The sequence below is a fragment of the Rhinatrema bivittatum genome, chromosome 19 (genome assembly GCF_901001135.1).
Source record: "Rhinatrema bivittatum chromosome 19, aRhiBiv1.1, whole genome shotgun sequence".
In the NCBI taxonomy this organism is placed as follows: domain Eukaryota; kingdom Metazoa; phylum Chordata; class Amphibia; order Gymnophiona; family Rhinatrematidae; genus Rhinatrema; species Rhinatrema bivittatum.
The window spans coordinates 45,184,958-45,206,168 of NC_042633.1; the positions used below are offsets into that span (position 1 = coordinate 45,184,958).

At 46.7% G+C, this 21,211-nt stretch overlaps 1 protein-coding gene across 1 annotated transcript in view; it reads right to left on the bottom strand.

Annotated features, from left to right (window-relative positions):
- LOC115080771 (breast cancer anti-estrogen resistance protein 3-like) overlaps positions 1 to 15,527 on the bottom strand; it is a 31,854-nt gene extending 16,327 nt beyond the window's left edge. Inside the window, 4 exon segments of the mRNA XM_029585170.1 lie at positions 1,763 to 2,166; positions 4,964 to 5,091; positions 14,097 to 14,287; positions 15,439 to 15,527. Coding sequence (XP_029441030.1) covers positions 1,763 to 2,166; positions 4,964 to 5,071 — 512 coding nt within the window. The 5' untranslated portion in view covers positions 5,072 to 5,091; positions 14,097 to 14,287; positions 15,439 to 15,527.
- Positions 15,528 to 21,211: the final 5,684 nt, after the last annotated feature.

Sequence of the window (21,211 nt, forward strand, 5' to 3'; positions counted from 1 at the left end):
TGTGTGAGGGTCTCAGTACTGGAATAGCAGGGGGTGCTGCAGGGCAGGAGTGAGGTGCATTGGTAGAGCTGTGTGTGTGTGAGGGTCTCAGTACTGGAACAGCAGGAGGTGCTGCAGGGCGGGGAGTGAGGTGCATTGGCAGAGCTGTGTGTGTGTGAGGGTCTCAGTACTGGAATAGCAGGGGGTGCTGCAGGGCAGGAGTGAGGTGCATTGGCAGAGCTGTGTGTGAGGGTCTCAGTACTGGAATAGCAGGGGGTGCTGCAGGGCAGGAGTGAGGTGCATTGGCAGAGCTGTGTGTGTGTGAGGGTCTCAGTACTGGAATAGCAGGAGGTGCTGCAGGCCAGGAGTGAGGTGCATTGGCAGAGCTGTGTATGAGGGTCTCAGTACTGGAATAGCAGGGGGTGCTGCAGGGCAGGAGTGAGGTGCATTGGCAGAGCTGTGTGTGTGTGAGGGTCTCAGTACTGGAATAGAAGGAGGTGCTGCAGGGCAGGAGTGAGGTGCATTGGCAGAGCTGTGTGTGAGTGAGGGTCTCAGTACTGGAATAGAAGGAGGTGCTGCAGGCCAGGAGTGAGGTGCATTGGTAGAGCTGTGTATGAGGGTCTCAGTACTGGAATAGCAGGGGGTGCTGCAGGGCAGGAGTGAGGTGCATTGGCAGAGCTGTGTGTGTGTGAGGGTCTCAGTACTGGAATAGAAGGAGGTGCTGCAGGGCAGGAGTGAGGTGCATTGGCAGAGCTGTGTGTGAGGGTCTCAGTACTGGAATAGCAGGGGGTGCTGCAGGGCAGGAGTGAGGTGCATTGGCAGAGCTGTGTGTGAGGGTCTCAGTACTAGAATAGCAGGGGGTGCTGCAGGGCAGGAGTGAGGTGCATTGGCAGAGCTGTGTGTGAGGGTCTCAGTACTGGAATAGCAAGGGGTGCTGCAGGGCAGGTGCATTGGCAGAGCTGTGTGTGTCTTAGTACTGGAATAGCAGGAGGTGCTGCAGCTAAGGAATGAGGTACATTGGTAGAGCTGTGTGTGAGGGTCTCAGTACTGGAATAGCAGGGGGTGCTGCAGGGCAGGAGTGAGGTGCATTGGCAGAGCTGTGTGTGAGGGTCTCAGTACTGGAATAGCAGGGGGTGCTGCAGGGCAGGAGTGAGGTGCATTGGCAGAGCTGTGTGTGAGGGTCTCAGTACTGGAATAGCAGGGGGTGCTGCAGGGCAGGAGTGAGGTGCATTGGCAGAGCTGTGTGTGAGGGTCTCAGTACTGGAATAGCAGGGGGTGCTGCAGGGCAGGAGTGAGGAGCATTGGCAGAGCTGTGTGTGAGGGTCTCAGTACTGGAATAGCAGGGGTGCTGCAGGGCAGGAGTGAGGAGCATTGGCAGAGCTGTGTGTGAGGGTCTCAGTACTGGAATAGCAGGGGTGCTGCAGGGCAGGAGTGAGGAGCATTGGCAGAGCTGTGTGTGAGGGTCTCAGTACTGGAATAGAAGGAGGTGCTGCAGGGCAGGTGCATTGGCAGAGCTGTGTGTGAGGGTCTCAGTACTGGAATAGCAGGAGGTGCTGCAGCTAAGGAATGAGGTACATTGGTAGAGCTGTGTGTGTGCAGTTCTCAGTACTGGATTGGCAGGTGCCAATATGATTTGTAGATAATAATTCTAGTACTACAAATGATCTTTCTCATGTCAGTCACTGATGAAAGTTGAGGCACAAAAGCACTGCAGTTGTTCTTTTTTCATCACTCATAATGCTAAATAAAAGTGAAATTAGAATAAAGGCTATTCTTGGTGTACCTCAGCAGATTGCTCTCCAGTGCTTCCGCTGGGGTAGCTGCTCGGAAGCTTTGCCTCCTCATAAGCTCCTTGGGTTGCTGACCTGGCTCTCGGTACCTCTCCTCCAGTAGTCGTAGGGGGACATTTCTGGTGACGGGGTGCACAATGACAGCTTCACTTCCTTCCGAAATAATTTTGCGGTTGCCCACATAGAATCGAACCAGAGCTGGGATATTATCAAATTGTTCCTGCTCAAACTGAAAGAGAGTGCGGGAATAGCCTTTCTTGGGTCGGAGCACTACCCGGATGATCTTGAAGTGCAGCGCCTCTTGTCCGAACTTACAGGTGAGGACGTAGTCTCCAGGACTGGAACGTGAATCTCTGATTAAGAAATGGCCATCGGTCTGCAGAAGAGCTTCAGCCTCCTGTGGAAATGGAAGGAACCCGCGTGACCTGCATTAGCACAGCTGAACCGAGGGCTAGTAGAAAAGGTTTTGTTTTCTTCCAGAAATACCAAAATCTTTACAGGGCAGCCACTCTGAAAGGGGGGGGAAGCATGAGGAGGGCGCTAGAGTCTGGCACCCGAGATTTAATGCTACCCCAAGCAGGCTCAGGAAGCAAAAGCCCAAGGGAGTGGTACAGCTTTGAGGTGAAATTCTCTGCATGAAAGAAGAGCAGGATCTGGGGGTGAGCATATCTGATGATCTTAAAGTGATAGGAAAAGCTAGAAAGATGCTGGACTGCATGGGGAGAGGAATGGTCAGCGGTGAGATATTGCCCCTGGTGAGACCTCACTGGGAATACTGAGTGCAAGGCTGGAGACCGCACCTTCAAAAGGATAGAAACAGGTTGGAGTCGCTCCAGTGGGAGGCTACTGAAATGGTCAGTGGTGTTTGTTCTATCTTTCAACATCCTTATTAATCAAAGCAGATAAAACAAGTTCAGTAGATTGCAATACAATTCTCCGGTTAGAACATTCCCAGAAACAAGAGAATCTTTTTCCCATCTTTTATGGCTCTATTCCTCATTCCTCCCTCGCCCCTCTCTCTCTCGTTCCCTCCCTCCAGTACAGTGGTCTTCATTCTCAAGCACAGAGGGATAGACTTAAAGATCTAAGCATGTACATCCTAGAGGAAAGGCAGGAGCCATTTAAATATCTCAGAGACTTACATGCACAGGCAGCGAGCCTCTAGCAGGTGGGGTGAATGGGGGTTGAGAGTTATCTGAGGAGATATTCCTTTACAGAGCGAGGGTAGCGGAGACCTGCAGCATCCTCCCAGTGCAAATGCTGGAGACAAGGGCAGGATCTGAAGTCAAGCAAGCACGGAACATGGGATTGAGGGAGGGGAAAGGATTGTAGAGCTAAGCTGTAGGTGCAGATGGGCAGATTGGGTAGGTCATATGCCTTTTTCTGCCATCATTTTTCTCTATTTCTATGTTATCTGATGGTGAACCAGACTGAAGGGAAACACAATGTATTCACAATGACCAGAAAAGAACTTTGTCCGTCTCAGGACATACAGTGCACAGCCGAAGCTAATTGTGTGGGAATAACTTACTGCAGCTGCTTTGTCAGAGCAAAGATTTTATTATTCAGATGATTCAGCATTCTCCAATTTAAGGTCTCTCCTTGTCTCCCAACTTGCTCTCACCAGAGGGTCACTACACAGCTTAAATCCTTCCTGCCCTCCCATGGGAGGTGTCTAGAGGGCCAGACTGCATTCCACAGAAAGGGCATCTACCTCTCTGGAGAGGGTGGGCAGGGTACCAGGTCACATTCTATAGGAAGGGTATTTACCTATACTGCAGATCCCTAAAGGCTTGAAGAAAGAGTAATATTTCTGCATGGGGTTAACTGCACAGAGTTGCAGTTACTACCATAAACAAATTGCTGGGCAGACTAGATGGACCATTTGGTCTTTAGCTGCTGTCATTACTATGTTATGTTACCTCACTGGAGAAGGTGGGCAGGGTTCCAGGTCACATTCTACAGGAAGAGCATTTACTTCTCTGGAGAAAGTGGGCAGGGTACCAGGTCACATTCTATAGGAAGGGTATTTACCTATACTGCAGATCCCTAAAGGCTTGAAGAAAGAGATAGTGTAACGTTTCTGCATGGGGTTAATTGCACAGAGTAGCAGTTACTACTATAAACAAATTGCTGGGCAGACTAGATGATGGACCATTTGGTCTTTAGCTGCTGTCATTACTATGTTATGTTACCTCGCTGGCGAAGGTGGGCAGGGTTCCAGGTCACGTTCTACAGGAAGCGTATTTACTTCTCTGGAGAAGGTGGGCAGGGTTCCATGTCACGGTGTACAGGAAGGGCCTCTACCTCTCTGGAGAAGGTGGACAGGATACCAGGTCACGTTCTACAGGAAGGGCCTCTACCTCTCTGGAGAAGGTGGGCAGGGTACCAGGTCACGTTCTACAGGAAGTGCCTCTACCTCTCTGGAGAAGGTGGGCAGGGTTCCAGGTCACGTTCTACAGGAAGAGCATTTACTTCTCTGGAGAAGGTGGGCAGGGTACCAGGTCACATTCTATAGGAAGGGTATTTACCTATACTGCAGATCCCTAAAGGCTTGAAGAAAGAGATAGTGTAACGTTTCTGCATGGGGTTAATAGCACAGAGTAGCAGTTACTACTATAAACAAATTGCTGGGCAGACTAGATGATGGACCATTTGGTCTTTAGCTGCTGTCATTACTATGTTATTTTACCTCGCTGGCGAAGGTGGTCAGGGTTCCAGGTCACGTTCTACAGGAAGCGTATTTACTTCTCTGGAGAAGGTGGGCAGGGTTCCATGTCACATTCTACAGGAAGGGTATTTACCTCTCTGGAGAAGGTGGACAGGATACCAGGTCACGTTCTACAGGAAGGGCCTCTACCTCTCTGGAGAAGGTGGGCAGGGTTCCAGGTCACATTCTGCAGGAAGGGCCTCTACCTCTCTGGAGAAGGTGGGCAGGGTTCCAGGTCACATTCTGCAGGAAGGGCATTTACCTCTCTGGAGAAGGTGGGTAGGGTACCAGATCACGTTTTACAGGAAGAGCATTTACTTCTCTGGAGAAGGTGGACAGGGTACCAGGTCACCTTCTACAGGAAGGGCCTCTACCTCTCTGGAGAAGGTGGGCAGGGTTCCAGGTCACGTACTGCAGGAAAGATATTTTCCTGTGGGGAGTGTGACCAGAATTTCAGGCCACATTTTGCAGGAAGGGTAATTACCTTGCGTGGAAGGGGTCCGTGGTACCAGGCATGGCTCCGCAGTTCTTCAGAATTCAATTTTAACTCCTCTTCAAGTTCTTTCTTCAGCTTTTCTTTCATGGATTCCATCTATTACTCCTGCTAGTTTCCTGAAAAATGAAATTGTTTTCTTAAGGAATCCAGTAAAGGTTTCTCTTGGGATCTACAGCTGAAATTTCCTGTTTCTCGCGTGATCCATCAGTGGAAAAATAAAGCAGCCATTCCACGCAGACCTAAAGCAGTTTACATTTCAGGACAAACTTTCGGCGGTGTGTATGTATGAATAAAACATTAACCTCCCTCCTCCTCCTCTATTCCCTTGGACCCTCTGCCATGTTTAGAACACAGAGCACCAAAGGGAGGGAAGGAGTGTGGGGGTCAGTGCCATCTTTAGACAAATAGTTGGAAGACATCAGGGGTGGAAGCTAAGTATGGAGGATGGCAACCTCAAGTCACATCCCCCCTCCCCCTACCTTTTACAGGAAGAACTCTAAGGGCCTTATATGCCAGCAAGAAACCCTTGGCCAGTTTCAGCCACCCAGTAAAAGTACCATTAAAATTACTGATGGCATCAATCAGTCCAGAGCATGGCCCAAATCTGAGCTCTTACACACTCCACAATGACAGAAATTCCCACAGCTGGATGCTATCTCCAGAGCATTTGGATTTACCTGCCTTTCTAGAGAGTCATGGGGACCATCAGCACCACGCATGGTCCCCACCGAGCCCTGCTGATCCTGCTTGTCAGGTCAAGTGGGAACCAGAAGGCTGGACTGCACTGTGACTTCAGAAAGTGACTAAAAATTGCATTTTATCTAGCAAGCTCAATCTGATTCATGTGTGAGGGTAACTTTACCCAACACTGTCTAATCTTAACCCAAAATTCCTTTCATATTACATCAAAAGATGACCTTGTGGTCTGTAGGAGCACCACAACAGGTCTGTCAAATCCATCACTGTTCCCACATTTCACCCAGGTCAGAGGAGGGGGGGGGGTGTTTGAGAGCTATTTTCTCAATAGGAAAGTGTGGAAAACATCCCCCCCCCCAAAAAAAAAGTCTGTAGTAATATAAAAAGCTTTAGAAGATGACCTGCCGTTGCTATTCCTGCTGTACTGCCAATGATATAGACCTGAGCACAAAGCACAGGGCTGCTTCTGCCGGGCCCGGGGGTACCAGTGCACTCTGCCGGGCCCGGGGGTACCAGTGCACTCTGCCCTGCTCAGGGACCCGGCTTTGGTTTCCAGTGCAGTGTGACAGACTGCATTTACCGCAGTTTGCCGCTAGAGGGAGCAGGCTGGAAGGGAGTCACAGTGGACTGGAGCCTCCTGGGACATGTAGTCTTCAGGTGTGCTGGGCGGGCAGGACAGGAAGTGATATTTGAGGGGGGCCAGCTGCTCAATTAAAGACAATTAAACAGCTGAAGCCTATTAGGGAGATTAAAGCTAGAGAGAAAAGAAAACGCACAAACCTGAAGAGGAAGAGTTGTCTATGGCCAGAAGTCCGAGAATAAGCAATAGCGGTAGGAATTTTGTTTGCTTGATGGTTAGGAGGCAGCTAGTTGGGGAATATCGATGGTAAATGGACTGAGTAAAGAGACTGCGACAGCATTGAGCCTTTAATTTCCTGTTTAGATGATCTGCTGTGTTAAGCCAAGAATAGAATCCGTAGCAAAGCCCCTACATGGAAACAAACCGAGATAAGCTGTTGTGCTTGGAAATAAAGTGTGTAAAATGTGTAGGGAGCTCCTGTGCTGCACTCCTGCCCTGAAGAGATTACACGGACATAGCAGCACGGTAAAGGGTGGTGCATGAAAACCAGTCAGCCCCCATGAGATTCACCCCCTTACCCAGCAACATAACACCATCTTCCACCACCAGCATGGCCAAGTGCATCACAGCCATTGTACCCTACCAAAACACAAAACCTAAACCCTGTCAGAGCGCACAGGAGGGGTTCAGACCCCAAGAAGGCAGCAGACTCTGCCCAGGGACCTGTACTCGCTCTGGCAGCCAGGAGTGACGTCCGGTTGCAACGAAGGTAAGCGCTGCCACCATCCCATTACTGCAAAGCAAACGTGTTCCAACAGGTGAATTATGCAACCTGCTAGTCTACCCTTCCCTACACGGGGTGGGGAATAGCTGGGTAAACCAGGAGCAGTAAGCAGCATTATCTAGAAGTGCTGGGGAGAGAGTTACAGCCAGTCATACCTTCTCTTACAATGATAACTATGGGGAGAGGTTCAGGCAGCCAGTGAACTTGTTACACAATTATTTGCATTGCCTCCTGCTGGGCAAGGCTGGAACTGCAGGAGCTGAGGGCTCCCCCCCTCCCCTCCCATACCCAGTGCTCCTGCACCATCCCCTACAGCTCCTGCTGGGAGAGGCTGGGACTGCAGGAGCTGTGACTTCCCCCATACCCAGTGCTTCTGCACCATTCCCTACAGCGCCTCCTGCTGGGAGAGGCTGGGACTGCAGGAGCTGTGACTCCCCCCATACCCAGTGCTCCTGCACCATTCCCTACAGCGCCTCCTGCTGGGAGAGGCTGGGACTGCAGGAGCTGTGACTTCCCCCATACCCAGCACTCCTGCACCATTCCCTACAGCGCCTCCTGCTGGGAGAGGCTGGGACTGCAGGAGCTGTGACTCCCCCCATACCCAGTGCTCCTGCACCATCCCCTACAGCTCCTGCTGGGAGAGGCTGGGACTGCAGGAGCTGTGACTTCCCCCATACCCAGTGCTCCTGCACCATTCCCTACAGCGCCTCCTGCTGGGACTGCAGGAGCTGTGACTCCCCCCATACCCAGTGCTCCTGCACCATTCCCTACAGCGCCTCCTGCTGGGAGAGGCTGGGACTGCAGGAGCTGTGACTTCCCCCATACCCAGCACTCCTGCACCATTCCCTACAGCGCCTCCTGCTGGGAGAGGCTGGGACTGCAGGAGCTGTGACTCCCCCCCATACCCAGTGCTCCTGCATCATTCCCTACAGCGCCTCCTGCTGGGAGAGGCTGGGACTGCAGGAGCTGTGACTCCCCCCATACCCAGTGCTCCTGCATCATTCCCTACAGCGCCTCCTGCTGGGAGAGGCTGGGACTGCAGGAGCTGTGACTCTCCCCATACCCAGTGCTCTTGCACCATTCCCTACAGCGCCTCCTGCTGGGAGAGGCTGGGACTGCAGGAGCTGTGACTCCCCCCCCCCCCCCCCCCCATACCCAGTGCTCCTGCATCATTCCCTACAGCGCCTCCTGCTGGGAGAGGCTGGGACTGCAGGAGCTGTGACTCCCATACCCAGTGCTCCTGCACCATTCCCTACAGCGCCTCCTGCTGGGAGAGGCTGGGACTGTAGGAGCTGTGACTCCCCCCCCCCCCCCCAATATCCAGAGCTCCTGCACCATTCCCTCCAGTGCCTCCTGCTGGGAGAGGCTGGGACTGCAGGAGCTGTGACCCCCATATACCCAGTGCTCCTGCATCATTCCCTACAGCGCCTCCTGCTGGGAGAGGCTGGGACTGCAGGAGCTGTGAATCCCCCCCCCCATACCTAGTGCTCCTGCACCATTCCCTACAGCAGCTCCTGCTGGGAGAGGCTGGGACTGCAGGAGCTGTGACCCCCATACCCAGTGCTCCTGCACCATTCCCTACAGTGCCTCCTGCTGGGAGAGGCTGGGACTTAAGGAGTCTTGATATAAAATATATGTATTAAGGTGAATGCCTGAGAACAGATGATTTGGGGAGCAGCATGTTTATATGTATTATAGAGACTTTGTTATGGATGCACATTCTTTGAGCCCAGATTTTGCACTGCAGATTGACATCTGGAAAAGCTCACTGCTTATTCCAAGGACCACCCCACCCACCCAAGAAACAAAGGCATCTTTCCTTTCCAAGACTGTTGTGCAGACCTTCTCCTACGGACCTGTGTGTTTAGGCAAATTCCAGCACCCTACAGTTAATGATTAACAAAAAAACAAAGCATTCACGGCAGATCTGAAGTGCCCAGCGCTTAACACTTTGGAGGTAAGGGCTTCTGGCTCCTTCTTTGCTCCCTGACACATTTGCAGCTCGTCGGGCAGCAGATGGTTAAGCGTACAGGGAATGAGTCACTTTATATAATGCAGAAATTAAAGAGATGAGATTCTGGCAGCTGCACTACCTGCTGCCCCCTGGGCCCAAATACAGTCCAAGAAACTTGTTCCTGCTTGGGGTTATTTCCTCCCATTCATTTCCTGCTTATCAGTTTGGGTTTTTTTTTTTTGCATACTTTCTCTAGCTCAAAGAACTGAGTGTGCTTTTTACCAGGAAAGTGTTTCCATGTGCAAGGTCTGTCAGAGCCTGAGGTTCCCTTTCTCCTGCACTTAGGTTTCGGTGGTCCTGTCTCGCTTGGGTTTAGTTGGTCTACTCACCCCCCCCCCCCCCAAGGTATGACCCCTGCCATGTACAGCAAGCATGTCTTTCCTCATAGGTTGTCACTTCTCCAAAATACTCTGTCTCTTTCTGGCTGGGTCAGGTGAATTAACACCTTCCCCAAAATTATCATCGCAAAGTTAAATCAAAGAAGAAAACCCTAAAATGAAAGATTTAAAGACACACACCAGGTGTCTCAAATTCTTATTTATCTCCTCCATAGATAAATGTATCTTCCGTTTACAACACAATCATTCCTTTAATCTTTTGGCTGCATTCATGGGATGGGAGAGTGCAGTGCATGAAGAATGTGCAGACATGCTAATCACACCTTAGAAGCTAAGGAAACATGGGGGATCTCATGATGACCACTTTCCTTCCGTGGCACAGAGCTTCATGCATGTTCCTTATCTGAATTTCTCTGTTAGGAGTTTCTTGTGTAAACAGAAGAGTTGATTTTCCCCATCTAGGCAAGAAATGGGGTCAGCTGGTGCCCCCAGGAACTAACCAATGGCAGTGCAGCTTTCAAAATGCACGATGACATCACAGTGATTGCAGTGAAAGTGAACTGGCCTGTCCCCCCCCCCTATCCCCCAATGAATTCTCCATGTATGAAAGCAGCTGGATGAAGGATTAAGACCACAATCATATAAGCATAAACTAGTTTTCCAGTAGGAAGCTGGGTTGAAAGTTTCTATAATCAAATTCACGGCACAGTTTAACGTTAACTCTTGAGGCAGCAAGCAAATAGGAGCTCAAAATATGTGCCAAATAGAGCAACAAGCTGAGAGGAGTCTCTCAGACATGATGTACCTGCCCAAAAATCTGTTATGTACACAACTTGATTTGTGTTTGTTTTGTGTGTACCTCTCTTCACTATCTAATGCTTTCATTAGGATGGGATTTCCATGAGATAACACCTAAGCGACTTCTATATATATCTATCATTTTATATATTATATATATAATTCTAAGCAATAGGCACAGTTTTTACAGGCTGTGCTAGGGAATAAAGAACATAAGAAATTGCTATGCTAGGTCAGACCAAGGGTCCATCAAGCCCAGCATCCTGTTTCCAACAGTGGCCAAACCAGGCCACAAGAACCTGGCAATTACCCAAACACTAAGAAGATCCCATGCTACTGATGCAATTAATAGCAGTGTCTATTCCCTATGTAAACTTAATACAGTTAATGGACTTCTCCAAGAACTTATCCAATCCTTTTTTGAACACAGCTACACTAACTGCACTAACCACATCCTCTGGCAACAAGTTCCAGAGCTTTGTGCAATGAGTGAAAAATAATTTTCTCTGATTAGTCTTAAATGTGCTACTTGCTAACTTCATGGAATGCCCTCTAGTCCTTCTATTATCCAAAAGTGTAAATAACTGATTCACATCTATTTTTCAAGACCTCTCATGATCTTAAAGGCCTCTTTCATATCCCCCCTCAGCTGTCTCTTCTCCAAACTGAACAGCCCTAGCCTCTTCAGTCTTTCCTCATAGAGGAGCTGTTTCATCTCCTTTATCATTTTGGTTGCCCTTCTCTGTACCTTCTCCATCATAACTATATCTTTTTTTGTGATGGAGAAGATACAGAGAGGATAAAGTATGCACCCTCTCTCCCCCCAACTAATCCACGACAATCTCAGGTTGAATGGAAATCAAAAGTTCCCAGGTATGGAAAGTGTAGGATAATCTTTAGCCTTGCTCTAATTATTGGATTTTATTTGATGTGACTGCTGCTTTGAAATATTTTATTAGTGTTTGGTACATTTTTTAAAATTTCATATCAGTTAATTATTGGATGCTATTCTATTCAACATCTGTTTTCAAATATTTATTCTTATTAGTATGGCTTTACTATTTGTTTTTATATACCGACATTCAATCTGAGATATCACATCGGTTTACAATGCAACTGAGGATATAAGAAGAGATTGGCTTGTGATTTACAATGTAACATTATTTCTAACAATTTAATTTAGGATGAAGCAAGGGGCAAAATAGTTTCTTACAGCTTAACTTGGCATAACTTAGAATGCACAAGAGTAACATTGTTTCTTACAGATTAACTTAGGATAAAACAAGAGAGCAACATTGTTTCTTATTGTTTAACTTAGCATGATTTAGTATAGAGCAACACTGTTTTTTTTTACTGTCTGACTTAGATTAAGTTTGAACAGGAGCAGGGGTGGATTCCCGCTGACGACCGGCCTGGGAATTCGCCGCCCTGGAGATACCATGTGGTCTGCCGAGCGTGGCTCTTGTCACTGCCGTGCTCGGCCGGCCACGTGACTAGAGCGACCGGCCCACCGGGGGATGCCCGATAGGCCAATCCACCCCTGAACAGGAGGCAGCAGTGGAGACAAACAGGAAGCTTTAGGGATGGTTATTATTATGTAATTGTTCATTAATAGGGAGCCAAAGAGATCTAGGGGTTGCTAAGACTGGGTGAGCTTATAAAGATGATAAAATTGTGTCAATAGTGATCTGGAATAGGCGGAGCAAACTATGCTGCTGGAGTCATAGTTGAAGGGTGGATTACTGGGGAGGGAAACTCATCTTTGTGCAATTGGTGGACAGGTCTTAGGTGGCTAGAGGAAAGGTGTTTTAGAAAGAGCCATGTTTTGAGGTTTCTTTTGAAGGATTGAGTCGTGGGATCCAATCTTAGATGAATAGGTAAGTTGTTCCAGAGGGAGGGTCCTGCCACAGAAAGTGCGTGCTCTCCTATTGTGGTCAGGTGTGTCATTTTGTGTGGCCAGGTGTCATTTTCAGTGAAGGTATTGGGAGTAGCCCGGTGTTGGTGGATCGGAGGTTCCTTTGGGGGGGGGGGGGGGGGGTGTAAAAATGAAGGGATGCATTCATCCAGTTAAACTTGTCATTGTAGAGGGCTTTGTGAATGAGAGTTAGGGCTTTGTATTGTATTCTGAACGGAATAGGTAGCCAGTGTAGCTTTTTGAGGATCGGTGAGATCTCATAAAAGATCTGATCATAAGTGATCTTGCTGCTGCCTTCTGTAATAACTGCAACCGTCTGAGGGAGGTGGATAGGAGACCCAAAAGGAGGGAGTTGCAGTAGTTGAGCTTGGAGGACTGTTCAGTAGTCATGGGTGAAAAGAAGTGGTTTGATTTTTTTTTATTTCATGGTTTTATTGTTTGATGTTTCTGTTTTTCCATTCTTGAATGATATGCATTGTCTAGCTTATTATTATTTTGATTTTTTTTATTTCATGGTTTTATTGTTTGATGTTTCTGTTTTTCCATTCTTGAATTATATACATTGTCTAGCTTATGAGTAGTATTATTTTGATTTTTTCTTTTATTTCATGGTTTATTGTTTGTTTTGTGAGGAATGGTGATGTTTCTGTTTTTCCATTCTTGAATGATATGCATTGTCTAGCTTATTATTATTTTGATTTTTTTTATTTCATGGTTTTATTGTTTGATGTTTCTGTTTTTCCATTCTTGAATTATATACATTGTCTAGCTTATGAGTAGTATTATTTTGATTTTTTCTTTTATTTCATGGTTTATTGTTTGTTTTGTGAGGAATGGTGATGTTTCTGTTTTTCCATTCTTGAATGATATGCATTGTCTAGCTTATTATTATTTTGATTTTTTTTATTTCATGGTTTTATTGTTTGATGTTTCTGTTTTTCCATTCTTGAATTATATACATTGTCTAGCTTATGAGTAGTATTATTTTGATTTTTTCTTTTATTTCATGGTTTATTGTTTGTTTTGTGAGGAATGGTGATGTTTCTGTTTTTCCATTCTTGAATGATATGCATTGTCTAGCTTATTACAATTTTCATCTGCATGTTTGTTTATACTTTATGATCACTTTTTTCTGTATTTTGTGAGCATCTGTGTTCTGCATTCCCAAGTGACATATTTTACTAGCATATAGGTTATGTGTAGGGATCTATGGCAGTTCTGCTTTTCTAATAGAGCACACCTGATTATATCAGGCCCTCCAGAGCAGCTGAGCTGCTCCGATTCATTCTCCTCCTCTTTACATGAATGGGAGCAGATCAGGGGATTTGTTCTCTTCTGGTAAAGAAGGATTTGGGGGTTTTGTCCTAACTGAAATCACCATGTACACATTTCTTAAACTCCTCTTTCAAGCCAGCCAGGAAATCTTTTTGGTGTAATAAAAGACTCGGACAGCCAATCGCTGCTATAGACGTTTTTTTACCATCTTCTAAAGCAGGGGCTCCCAACCTTTCTAACATTCAAAAGTGTTAGGGACCCCCTCCAGTCCCTATCAGCCTCACTCCCCTCGCCAGTCTCTCTCCTTCTCCCTCAGTCCCATCACCAGTGGTGCTGCAATTAGCTGCAGGGATTTCACCATGCTCTGTCCCTTTATCCCTATGCTAATCTCTCCTGCCCTCTCTCCTGAGTCCTCTTCTCTGGACCTCTCCTTCCTTGCCTCTTCCTGATCTCATCCTCTCTCATAGCCCCTTTACAAGTTCTTTCCCTCCTGCTTCTCTGCCTCCCCCCCCCCCCCATAGCACCTTCCTGAGTGCTCTCCCACTCACTCATGGCTTCTTCCTGAGTTTTCTCCACTCACCCTGTGTGCTGGCTCTCCTTCCCTCCACAGCCTTCTCCCCCAGAGATCCTCAGGGGAGTGGTCAAGCTGCTCTCTGATTCTCTCCCTTCTGGCAGACCTCTCTCTGGGAACCATTGCTCTAAAGGAATCTCATCCTCTCACCTGTCAGCAGTAGGCACCCACTGGTCTTCGTGTAGGTCTGCTCTCCTCCTAGTGCTTGCAGTACTGCTCCGAGGAGTGAGGGCACTGAACAGAAACCTCTGCCAGGGTGCAGGCCATCTTCAGCATCCTCTGAGTGGCCACTTACATTGATCCAGACGCTAAAACCCCACATGGAAGACAGAATCTGTCACCTGCAGGGTAGAAATGAGAATTACTCTACAGAAGGAAATGCAGTTTCTGGAGGTCTTGCAAAACTGAATTTCTTTTTCAATCAGTTTAAGTCCTGTGGTTTAGTTCCATCTCTGTCTGTCGAGTAACTTACACCCTTTCCTCCCCAGTCGCAATGTGGCTCTATAAGAGGGGAATGAATGCATGGTAGAAAAGTGTGGCAGCAGAGCCTCTGTGTTAGCAGGGGTCTGATTAATTTCCCTAATAGAGAGAGCATCCTAGATTAGAATAAAACAAAGCGTGACATGGCTGTATGTCCACCACATCTAGAACTGCCAGACCTCATCTAGCACTTGGCATTCCTGGGTACCTGGGCAGGTTTATGGCATTGCTGTCCTCAAAATGTATAATAGAGAGAGACAATATTATAATGCATCTCTTAATTTTGCATGTTAGGCACAGGTGGGAAACGCTGCCCTGAACTTCCTCAGCCTCCTATGCAGCCGTCACATTAAATCCGGGAAAGTACAAATATAGTACAAACAGCCCAAAGGCGGAGACAGGGAAGGATAACCTTCACATGAAAAAGATACACACTTTATTCAAATAAAATTTGAAGAAAAATCCTAGAAGCGGAATGAAATGAGGCAAGGAAAGGCAGGACCACTGTGTAAGGAATAAGGGGGAATATTAAAATATCCTATGCTTCTGCATTCCCCCAACCTCTTTTTAATGCAGTTAAAAGTACACAGACATACGTACGCGGCGAGACCTGCACCTACTTCTATATAGGCAGAGAAGGGTAACATTTGCACAAGGCTTGTTCTGCAGGTAAGTTCACCTTTCTCCTCCAAATCATGAATTCAGATGCTACAAGAAACTGGCAAAGTAAAAGGATCTCTGTGCCAGTCCTAGTTCGGGTGCCCCAGGAGTTTGGGCTTAGCATCTATCTTATTGCCAGACCCTGCACGCGAGGGACCTGCCAATGGCCATGCAGGTCCAGACTGGTATTATGCGGCATCTAATACTGCACTTGTGCTGCTCCCTGGCCCGGTTGGGACAGCTCTTCCTTGTTACCTGCAGATCTCTCCTCCCCCATGCCAGCTGCCCATTTCGCTGGTTGGAACTGCTCCCCTTTACCTCCTGCTTTCCTGTTCATGGGCCCCGTTTTTACCTCTGCACTTCCCGATCCAGCCTTCTCGGTGTGGGTCTATCCTGCTTCCTGAGCTCAGGCACAAGACAGAGACCTTCCGTGTGTGGAGCTGGTACCGGCCCCCGGCACTCCCTCCTCTTACCCTGCCCACTCCCATTCCTTACATTCCTGTAGCGAGGATGGCTGGAGCCACCCATGTGTAAAGCCAGAGGCATGACAGGGCATAATCTCCCCCCCCCCCCCCCCAAAGAAGTGCAATAATACACACTCACCCAGAAATACCCCACCCCATCTAAAGAAAGACCCCCATCCAGTTACCCTCCATCACACATACACCCCCCCTGAAATACCCCACCCCCATCTAAAGAGACCCCCTTCAGCTACTCTCCATTACACACACACACCCACCCTGAAATATCCCACCCCATCTAAAGAGACCACGTCCAGCTACCCTCCATCACACACACCCTCCAGCTACCCTCCATCACACATACAACCCCCCACCCCATCTAAATAGAGACCCCCTCCAGGTACCCTCCATCACATATACACCCCCCACCCTGAAATACTCCACCCCCCATCTAAAGAGAGACCCCACTCCAGCCATGATATTCCCCCAGGGAGCTGAGTAGATAGATTAAAAAGAATTAGGGGATTAGTGTGCACAACTGAGTGATCATTTTCCCTTTGAGGAACACTCATGAGGATATCCCTTCCTGAAAAGAAGAGAGCCAGTTCAGGGCATCATCTAAGCCCCAATTAAATTAGGCTGCTTATAAAACCCCAAAGAGAGATCCAATAGACATTTAAAGGCAGAGCCCCTCTTACCTCCAGACGTGCTCAGCCCCCATCTTGTGTTACTCCCAGCCAGGGAGTTAAAAGGTGACTTGTGAATGGTCCTAGGAAGCAAACGGCAGAGCTACAGCGAAAGTAGTTTGACGTGAGAGCAGCATATCTGTGTCTGTAGGGTTCTAATGACTTTGAAACCTACATAAAAGTTGAGGTTGAAACTAAGCCTATGAATCAGTGCTGACTGCATTAAGTAAGAGGCTCCTGGTTACTGCTGTGATTAAATCTTTGGCGTTGGATCATACATTCCCCTTTCTGCTGGAAGGATCATCTTCTGCTGGGATGTATCACCTGACTTATCCCCTTACTGCGTCCTCAGTGCTATGCTTTGTACAGGGACTTTGCCATCGGGTTATAGCTGGAGTGCTAATATGTATTTGTGTCAGTGCTCAGAGTCTTGCAGGCACCATCAGGCTTTTGAGGCCATATATGGTACCTTATTAAAAGAAAGTTAATTATGTGATGGCCCCGTCGTCCTGTTCCTCAGCTTGTCTCAGACCTTTGCTGCAGTCACAGTGACATCAAGTGGTCATGTCAATACATTTCTGCTCGGGATTGCCTGCAAATTTATTGCAGGGAATGGATTCAGATATTCTTACTTTTTTTTCCCCCTCATCACCTTCTTCCCAGCCTCTCTCAGAACTGGTTCTGATCCCCTTTCCTGATTTACTAATTTATTTGTTTTGCTTCTGGCATGACAGTGCACAGGGTTCACACAATTCCCTGAACTGCTGCTCAAGGAGTGTGGAGCTTGACACTTTTAGCCTTTTATTCCCACACCCCCTTCCAACTGGGCAAGCTGCCAGTTCCATGATGATCACCTCCAGCAGCAAAAAAAAGCTGGATTCGCTTCATCCCTGTTTTATGGCCATTGAGTCTGGTTCACCAGACTTATCACAGTGTGAATAGTGCCCAGTTCGGCCTCTGCCAGGGTCTTCTTGTGATCTGATGCCATAAGGTCACTGGCCAAGTTCCTCCTCCCAGCCTAACAGGGACTGACACCACATAAATGTGTGTTATACTGTGTACCCGGCAAGGGCTTTATGTAGTCACTCATTTATTATAAGGATTCTCAGCTGCTGAAAATATTGGAAACTCCATAAAACAGCAGAATACATGAAAAAAAAATCTTGAAGAAATGCCCAAGGGCACTCAGGATATTCAGTCTGTACAGCACTACATACTGTGCACTTAGTAGTACTATAGGCATTTCAGGTAGTAGCAGCAGAGAGACGCCCATGCATACTAGGTCTGTATAGTTCTGTGAACTCTTAGTAGTACTATAGGCATTTCAGGTAGTAGCAGCAGAGAGACGCCCATGCATACTAGGTCTGTATAGTTCTGTGAACTCTTAGTAGTACTATAGACATGTTAGGCAGTAGCAGCAGAGAGACGCCCATGCATATTAGGTCTGTATAGTTCTGTGAACTCTTAGTAGTATTATAGACATGTTAGGTAGTAGCAGCAGAAAGAGACATCCATGTATTATAGGTTTGTATAGTTCTGTGTACACCTAGTAGTACTATAGACATATTAGGCAGTAGCAGCAGAGAGACACCATACATACTCAGTCTGTATAGTTGTGTACACTTAGTACTATGGACATGCTAGGTATTAGTAGCAGAAAGAGAAAAATGCATAGGGATGCTCAACCTATACAGTGTTGCAATACGTACACTTAGTAGTACTTAGCAGCAGAGAGAGAAATCCAGAGATACTCAATTTGTATAGTCCTGCATGCACACACTAGTGACATATTTATTTTATTTATTTGAAACTTTTATATACCGACAACCGTTTGCACATCGTATCGGTTTACAGATAACTTAAAACTATGATAGTGTAACTATCATTTAGGCATGGCCTTTACAGGGAACAGATAACACTTTTACATAAGAACAAGGTGGTTAAATATTGGTATATATATAAAATAAATTATGAAAGTACAGAATAAACAGGATATTGGTTATAGCAAATATAAAATACTATGTACAAGGGTGTGTTAATAGGATTAGGAGGGGTAACAGGATAAGAGGGATGAAGGGAAAAAGGTAGGAGGGGGGAAGAAAAGGGGAGGGTGAGGAGGTAGGGAGGGGTAATTAGGATTAGAGGGGGTAGAAGGATAAGAGGGAAGAAGGGATCAGGCATTGGGGGGGAGGGGGAGGGAGGAGGGAAAGAGGTTGACAGGGATGGTCATAGGGAACAGATTTTGTGGGGGACACCTACGGAGATGTCTCTCGCACCAAGGTTGTGGGAAATTGACAGGATCATGTCTAAGCAGGGTTCAAAAGTATACAACAGTTTTCCAAAAGGACAAATTGGATCTTGCAGGACAGACATTGGCAATTGTTAGCAGATGTTCAGTAAATATACAGCAGATATTTAATGAATAGTCACAGAGGTGGGGTAGAGATGGATGGAAAGGCTTGTAGGAATAGCCAAGTTTTAAGTTTTTTTTTGAATTTGGGTGTGGAGGTTTCAGTGCGTAAATCAAGAGGCATAGAGTTCCAGAGGGAGGGACCTGCAAGAGAGAAAGCTCTGTTTGTTGTGGAAATTAGTTTGGTAGACTTAATTGAAGGAGTGTGGAGAGTCCCCTGGAGGGTAGAGCGGGTTGGCCTTGTGGAGGTACGAGGAAGAAGTGGAGGGTTGATCCAGTGGGTATTCTCATTTATGATACTTTTATGAATGAGAGATAAGGTTTTGTAAAGGATTCGTGATTGTACTGGTAGCCAATGTAGATCAATAAGGGTTGGTGTAATGTGGTCCCTCATTTTAGAATTTGTGAGAATACGTGCTGCAGCGTTTTGTAAGAGTTGTAAGGGTTTGGTGTGGGTAGAAGGGAGGCCAAGAAGAAGAGCGTTGCAGTAATCTAGTTTGGAAAAGATAATAGACTGCAATACTGTACGAAAGTCAGAGAAATATAGCAGAGGTCTGAGTTTTTTAATTGTTTGTAGTTTAAAGTGGCATTCTCTGAGGATAGATTTAATGAAGGGTTTGAAGGAGAGCTGGTTGTCAATCAGGACTCCTAGGCTTTGAGTGTGGGCTGGGAAGGTGTAGGATGAATAGGAATGGAGGGTGAAGAATGTTTATTGGAGATGATTAGGAGCTCAGTTTTATGAGGGTTGAGAGCCAGGTGCATGCTGGTGAGGAGGTGGTTGATAGAAGTGAGACACGCCTCCCAGTTTGAGAGCAGTGTGGAGGGAATCTGTGAATGGGAAAATATTTTGCACATCATCTGCGTAGATGAAGTGCTTGATACCAAGGTTAGTAAGGAGGGTGGTGAGAGGGAACATGTAGATGTTAAAGTGGAGGAGAGAGAAGAACCTTGGGGGACACCACGTTCAAGGCTGACCGGGTCAGATTGTGTGTTGTCTATGATAACCGTGTAGTAGCGATTTTGTAGATAAGATTTGATCCAGGACCAGAGATACCAATGCTGATTAGGATGTTGATAAGGATGTTATGATTGACAATGTCGAATGCTGCCGAGATGTCCAACATGGCAATGAGGTAGGAGTGACCAGCATCTATTCCTTTAATGATGGTGTCAGTTAGGGAGAGGAGTAGGGTTTCAGTACTGAGGTGTTTCCTGAAACCATATTGAGAGGAAGGAAGGATTTTGTGTTGTTCGAGATAGTCAGACAGACGAGAGTTGACTAGTTTTTCAAGGACTTTGGAAAGGAAAGGGAGATTAGAGAGAGTCTGAAATTGGATAGGTTCGCTGAGTCCAGGCTGGGTTTTTTGAGGATGGGCTTAATCACAGCTTGTTTTAGTATGTTGGGGACCAAGCCTTGTTCAAGAGAACAGTTGAAGATGTAAGAAAGAGGTTTGGCCATAGTTTTAGGAATAGATAGTAAGAGTTTGGTAGGTATAGTTTCGGAAGGATGGGAAGAGGGTCTCATCTTTTTTAGGATGTTTTCAATTTCAATGGAGGAGGAGAGTTCAAAGGATGAGAGTGAGGCAGAAAGGTGAGTGATGGGAAGTGATATGTTGTCGGTGTTTAGGGAGAATTGTGCAAGGAGTGAGGACACTTTGTTTTGAAAGAAAAGTGCCAGTTCATTGCATCGTTTGTTAGAGGTAGGCTCGTGTGGTAGTGTAGGGGTGAGACTGGTAAGGGTGGAAATCATGGAGAAAAGGGCCTTGGGGTTGTATTGGAATTGGTGGATTTTTTTTGCAAAATATACACGTTTGGTTTCCAGAATGGCTTTTCTGTATTCGTGCATAAGTTGATAGTAGTAGGTTTTAGTTAATATGTTAATGTTAAGGTTTAACAGATATGTTAATTAGAGAGAGAGACACACATACACACACCCAGGGATAATCAATTTGTACAGCTCTCTATACACTTGGTACTATTACAGACATATAAAGTAGTGGTAGCAGAGATGATCAATATGTACAGCTCTGCGTACACTTGGTACTCTTTCAGACATGTTAAGTAGTGATAGCAGAGAGACACACACACCCAGAGTTGATCAATCTGTACAGCTCTCTATACACTTGGTACTGTTTCAAACATGTTAATTAGTGATAGGAGAGAGACACACACACACACACCCAGAGTTAATCAGTCTGTACAGCTCTGCGTACACTTGGTACTGTTTCAGACATGTTAATTAGTGATAGGACAGAGACACACACACCCAGAGATGATCAATCTGTACAGCTCTGCATACACTTGCTACTGTTTCAGACATGTTAAGTAGTGGTAGCAGAGAGACACACAGACATCTTTTAATTCCCACTGTCTCTAGCACTAGTTCCATTTGTGTTTTATGCTTTGTTGTATGTGAATTTATGTAGAATGAATCTGTGTGTGTTTGGTGTTGTGGGACATATGTGATGTATCTTTATACTATATTGGCTCCTCCTCCTTCCTCCTCCTAGCCCCACCCTACAGCACGGAGACACACGTGGGCTTTGTGGTTTGTGTGACAGTTACAGG